Here is a 6,350-nt window from a genome sequence, read left to right as displayed (position 1 = left end):
CACCACCACTTGCCCCTTCACGAGCTAGTCCTCGTCTCCACGGCGGCCCAGGCTCGGCACACGTTGCGTCTTCTATTTCCGTGTAGTTGTTAGCCCATTATTTTCTTCTTCTTTTTTCCATTGACCTCGACCTCGACCACACCTTCTTCTCCACCTTCATCTTTCGTCCCCTTCTTCCCCTTCATCGTCTTCATCGTCGTCTTCCACCCCATCTCCATCCACCCCAACATCGAACGGAGCGAGTGGAGCAACGGCAATGTCAACCACATCCAACATCTCCATGAACGAGGCGTTGTCGTTCCTACCAATAATCAGGCTCAATTTATGCTCACAAATTAAACCGAGTTGGACTTGGAATTTTCTTTTTACCTTGTTGACCCGCCGTCGAGCACGTAGTGGGCGTCGTTCGCGTTGGCACCTGCCAACGGCGACGGGGCTAGGAGCAGGGGCGGGCCGCCACGGCTCTTCGTTGTCTTCGAATTCGTTCTCTTCGGCGGCAAAGACTTCTATTTGGCACAGGATGTCTTCGGTGCCATCATCGGCTTGGCTGCGGCGGGACAACACCGGTGGCTGCATCACCTGCTTGCGGGACCACGTGCGTTCCCGCGCGCTGCCGCTTGAGGACGCTCGTGGACGCTACCAGGTTCACGACGTCGGCGGGGGTGGTGGGGGTGGCTGGAGCTTTGGTGGCCACATGAGAGGGTGACAGGGACTGCGAGCTAGCTCCGGCAGTCGGCAGCGCAGAGAACGGTGAGGGCACACAGATCGGTGGCGGCGGTGGTGGTTGGGAGGAGGTGAAATTTTCGTCATGCGCAAACTAGGGGTTGCGTTCGAGCCGCGTTCGGTTCGCTCTTTGGATCCCTACAAATACAGGCCGAGTTGAGTTTTTGGTCTCGGTCTGAAAACTTTTTTTTGGCTTTGGCTCGTTTACGGTAATTTATCTACGTGTCGTAGACTAGCGGTTATTATTCAGTTTTTGACTGTTTGTTTAGGAGACCTGTTAGAGATGCACCGGTCGTGTCCGTCGGTGAAGATGAGGTGGTGGATGACTTTTCAGGCCTTGTTTGGTACTAGTGTTTCAGTGGGGATTAGTGGGGATAATACTCTAGAGTATTGGGTGAATCACTGCTGTCACCCAATCCCCACAAAACCCCATGCCCAATCCACTAGGTAGGGGGTAGAGTATTGAGGATTGAAAAAATTACACTAAAATTTGGGGAAAAGTGTGGATATGTGGGGATTAAACTCGCTCATACTCTAGCACCAAAGATGCATTGAGGATAAGTGTGGATTTAAAGTTTGGAGCGGATTATCCCCGCTAATCCCCACGGAAGGAGAACCATTAATCCCCAATCGAGTCGGTCCTGAGATCGGCGGAGGAGGGACGAGAGGTACGGGCGGTGCGCGACGGCACCCGCGCGCTCCCAAGGCCTTGGCGCGGCTGTGGGGAGGAGAGGCACGAGCAAAGCCGCTGCTCCATAGGAGACCACGATGGGCCGCTGCTCGCCGACCGGCCGCACGTTCTGCAGATGGCCGGACCACGTCGACCTCGACGCCGGCGCCCGACCTGCTGCTCTCCTCTGACCACGATAGGCTGCTCGCCGACCGGCCGCGCGCAGGACGGTGGGTCGATGGCGCGGTTTTACCCGTCCACCCACCGCGCGCGACCTGCCCGCCTCCACTGGCTCCCTATCTATCTTGCCCTGCTTCCATCAGGCATCCATGGCTCATAAGTCGTTAGCATTAGTGGCCTACAGACTGGAGAAGGAGGGTCTCCTCGACGGCATGGATCAACAATTCAGCATCCATGGCGCATGCGTGAGCCAGTTTTCCAGGAATAATGCTAAACCTACGGGTAGCATCTACTATCTCCTCAATCTTATTGATGTTGGAGAGAACGAGAATCGTTTTTCACCCCTCCAGGAGCGTTTCCAACCCTAGCCGAACCAACCCTCCTCCTCCCTTCCCCCGTCGCCGCCGTCGGCAGCCTCTCCTCTACCCGGCTCAGGTCTTCCCAAGGCGAGGCTGGCAGGCAGGCGGCGGTGCACGATGGCGTCTCAACCTTGGCGGCGGAGTTGCCCGGCGGGTAGTTGCAGAGAGGGCGATCTCAACTTGGTGTTGTCTAGCTGCATCATGGCGGCGCCGGAGTGGCTGGGCAGGACGGTGTTGGCAGCCAGGTTCCGCTAGCCCAGATCTGGGCACTGCGGACTCCATCTGGGTCCGGGTGGGACAGGTTGTTCTCACAGGTGCTACCCCTGGAGTGGACATGGTGGTGAAGGGCAGAACAGGAGGGTAGCGGCCGCGGCGACCTACGTGCATCAACGTAGCTATGGGGACTTTGTGGGCCCAAGCTGGGTCTGGCCGGGCCTGGTGTGTCCCTATTGCCATGTTCGGCGGCGCCCGCTGGCGGTGGTGGAGGACGTCAACCTTCCTACCTAGCTACTCTGACTAGCAGGTCACACGATGAACCTCGCAACAGGGGCGTGAGTTCGAGGATGCCGGGGCGGTGGCCTCGGAAGATGGACTACACGGGCGACTCAGCGGCGGGTGACGTGGTTGTGGTGATGGCCATCTCTTGGGGCCACAGGGTGGCGAGGAGCGGGCGTGGGGAACTCCTGGTGTTGGCAGTGCCTTTGCGTGGTTAGTACCTAGATCGCAGGGTAGAAGATCGGCTCGTGGATGTCTTGTAGTCTCCACTCTCCAGGAACATGTGCAGCGAGGGTTGTCCGGGTGAAATCTCAGCGCTTTGGCGCCAATGACGGCGACGCCTGCTGGTGTTGTAACCCTCTCGAGGGCGTCGTTCTGGTTACCCTCTCCATGTTAGGGCTCTTGGTGAAAAGCCTAGACCCCTCTAGTCTTGGCAACGGCGGCTCCTATGGCGTCGTTACCTCTGTGGTGGTGTTGTCATGGAACCCAGGTCTCCTTAGTCTCACGGCGTCTTCGGTGGCAAGTGCTCGATGCTTTTTAGTTTTTTATTATCTCTGATCTGCTTATAAGAAGGATTTCTTATCACTTTGTATCAATTTGACCGTTTGATTTTATTTATAAAGCGAGGCAAAAACCTGTTTCCGAGGAAATCTTATTGATGTTCTTGCAGGACAAATAATCAAGGGATACGAGCTACAAAATCATGGACTTTCCAAGTATCAACACTTTGTGGTGCGGCGCCATGGCTCTTCTTTTCATCATTATTGTATTATCTACCAAGAGATCAATGATTCATCGAGGGAATCCAAGTCAACTTCCGCCTCTAGTAAATGGAATTGCTTTCCTGGCACTGTTACCAAACCTTTTGAAGAAAGGTCTGCATGATGTGGTCAATGATCTATATGTCAAGCATGGCAGTGTATTCATGGCAGGTTTATTTGGCCCAAATGTTACTTTCCTGATCGGGCCAGAGGTCACGGCTCATTTCTTTCAAGGTTTGGAGTCAGAGATTAGCCATGGGAAAATGTTTGTGTTCGCGGTGCACATGTTTGGTAATGCAGTTGGTCTTGGCCGAGACATCGCTACTCAAAATGAACAAAGGCGCTTCAACAGTGAAGCACTGAAAATGTCCAGAATGAGGAGCCACGTTTCTCCCATGTTAGATGAAGTGGAGGTGCGTAGAAATACACTCAAAATTTGCGCTGCTGTTCTAGATTGTTAGTATGAATCTGATTGGGAAGTACTACTTCTAAGCTATTAGCTCTTGCGAGTTAACAATAAGAGCCTAGGATTTCTCCATACAAAAAGCTACTCCGATTTTACTACCAATGAAGTTGGCTCGTCAACATAGTTAATCCCAAACTGAGTTCTATGAAAAAATTCATTTCACTCTATTTAGTTTATATTATTTGCAGATATACTACTTTTCTAAACGTAGAAATCATATAGTAGTAACAATCATATAGCAAAATAACTAAGGGCTCCGAAGTTATTTTCTAGTGGTACTTAAAATGAAGTATCCTAATATAATTTAGAAGATACAGCGAGAATTATAAATAGGTATTATACACTCCTTTATGAGGTATCATGAATGTGGGAGTACATATTTCCTAGAGTATATAAAATACTCCCTCCGTTACATATTAGTTCTCGCTGATTTATATGTGTCTAGATACATTTTATTTATAGATATATCTGAATCTGAAATTATTAATATGGAACAGAGGCAGTACATGCTTTTCAGTACTAAGGGTGCATAAAAACTTATTATACCCCTAGATTGACTTTACGTTGTTACATTTAGAATTTACATTTGGTATTCAAAGAAAAAAGGACAATAAATGCAATATATAAATCTTAGTAGTCTAAAAACTCAGAAAAATGTGTACTTTATATTGTATTTACTTTCTTCATTAAAAAATCGCCTGTCTATATTTTCTTACATTCTTCTCTACTTTTGAGTTAAGGATATAAAAAATCATGTGGGGGTGGAAAAAATGGGTGTGCAGAATAACTTTTCTATATCCTGTTGGTCAAATGGCTTGTCATATGTCACCGATGTAGCCACATGAACATGATAAGATCAGCCTTCATAAGTAAATCAATCAGCAATTATTGGGTTTTTTGAGCTAATGGTGAAAAAGATAATTCAATGGTCATCTTCTAATTTAAGAATAATTATTTATCACACATCTAAGAATGATGTAGTCTAGAAAATGGAATATAACTTAAATTCTAGTTAAACTAAACTAAACAATTACAAATTTTGTAGCAATGTCGGTAGCATGATCGTTTCCTTTGAAACCATCCTTAGAAATGTGATCAATGGTCAGATAAAACATGGTCAATACTTACGGTGATATAATGCTTTCATATACACAGAGCTACTTTGATAAATGGGGAAAGGAGGGCACAGTTGATCTAAAATGCGAGTTCGAGCAGTTACTCATGCTGATCGCAAGCCGGTGTTTACTCGGAAAGGAAGTTCGGGAAAATATGTTTGGTGAGGTCCAAACATTGTTCCATGAACTCGGAAGTGGTATGAACATTACTAGTTTATTATTTCCACAACTCCCAATTCCATCAAACCGCCGCCGTGACAGAGCACGCATCAGGCTAACAAAGATACTATCTGATGTGATTGAGTCCCGTAAGATCTCGGGCAGAGTTGAGGAGGACACACTTCAGAAACTGATTGACTCCAAGTATAAAGATGGCAGCTCTACAACAGTGGAAGAGGTAGCGGGAATGGCCATGGCTATGCTATTTGTTGGAAAACATAGCAGCTCCATCACTAGTACTTGGACTGGAGCTCGTCTACTCAGCCATCCAACCTTCTTAAAGGCCGCCATTGAGGAGCAAATACAAATTGCAAAGAAATACAAGGATGGGCTAGACAACAATGCCTTCATGGAAATGGAAACACTTCATAACTGCATCAAAGAGGTGCTAAGGATGCACCCTCCGATGGGAGTTCTTGTCCGCAAGGCACATAAGAAGTTCACGGTGCAGACGAAAGAAGGCAAAACGTATGAAATACCGCAAGGACAAATCGTAGCAACTCCGACCGTTGTGAGCAATCATATTCCTTATATCTATAAGGATCCTCAGGTGTATGACCCAGACCGGTTTGGGCCAGAAAGACAAGAAGACAAAGTAGGTGGCAAGTTCTCTTATACTTCATTTAGTGGTGGTCGGCATGTTTGCACCGGTGAGGCCTTTGCTTACCTACAGATTAAAGTGATATGGAGCCATTTGCTGAGGAACTTTGAGTTCGAATTGATCTCTCCCTTCCCCAAGACAGATTGGTCAAAGTTCCTAGCAGAGCCAAAAGGAAATCTGTTTGTAAGGTATAAGAGAACCGGCTTTCCACAATAGCCTGATTGACCCACTTGTGTGCAATCTATATGCATTTGTATCCAAAACAAATTATGTGTAATATCAGGAGAACTTTGCTTGTCGATAGGTTAAAACCGTCCCTCTGTTTCCGACGTTCCTCTACTTTCCATTTGTACATCGGGGGAAATTATTTATATAAGGTGGCACACAATGTCCAGATTCCATTTATTCAACTAGCACAGTGGCCTGGCAAATGCGGCCACAACTTCTTAACCTAAGATTGATAAAAATTATTAGACTTTCAGTTTGTTCTATTATGAGAATAAACTTTCATGAAGTTCCATGCTTAATATGTTTCCATAAAGATCCACGCTTGACATGTTTACTACAAAAATCTATATTATTTGTAGTCAGAATTAAAAAAATCACATTGTTTATGGTAAGAATATGGTTGGATAAATTATAAAGTATAGCATTTAAAAATCCAAGATGAGTCCAACGATAATCTATAGTCTCGGCTATAAGATAAAACCTGAACTTTAAGTTACATGAAAACATGAAATATTGTAAGGTAGACACATCAG

General features: G+C 46.9%; 1 protein-coding gene across 1 annotated transcript; it reads left to right on the top strand.

Moving 5' to 3' along the window:
* The first annotated feature begins 3,130 nt into the window (after positions 1-3,130).
* On the top strand, positions 3,131-5,805 carry LOC124670964 (obtusifoliol 14-alpha demethylase-like). The gene is made up of 2 exons (XM_047207420.1): positions 3,131-3,601; positions 4,810-5,805. The coding sequence occupies exons 1-2, from the start codon at positions 3,131-3,133 to the stop codon at positions 5,803-5,805; spliced, it is 1,467 nt and encodes a 488-aa protein (XP_047063376.1).
* The last annotated feature ends 545 nt before the right edge of the window (positions 5,806-6,350 follow it).

Source organism: Lolium rigidum, chromosome 7 (assembly GCF_022539505.1).
Source record: "Lolium rigidum isolate FL_2022 chromosome 7, APGP_CSIRO_Lrig_0.1, whole genome shotgun sequence".
NCBI lineage: Eukaryota > Viridiplantae > Streptophyta > Magnoliopsida > Poales > Poaceae > Lolium > Lolium rigidum.
The sequence above is the reverse complement of the archived record's forward strand: the minus strand, read 5'-3'. Positions and strand labels throughout refer to the sequence as shown.

Coding starts and splice junctions, on each gene's coding strand:
- LOC124670964 (XM_047207420.1), top strand. CDS start 3,131: ATGGACTTTCCAAGTATCAACACTTTGTGGTGCGGCGCCATGGCTCTT. Junction 3,602..4,809: donor CCATGTTAGATGAAGTGGAG/GTGCGTAGAAAT, acceptor TCATATACACAG/AGCTACTTTGATAAATGGGG.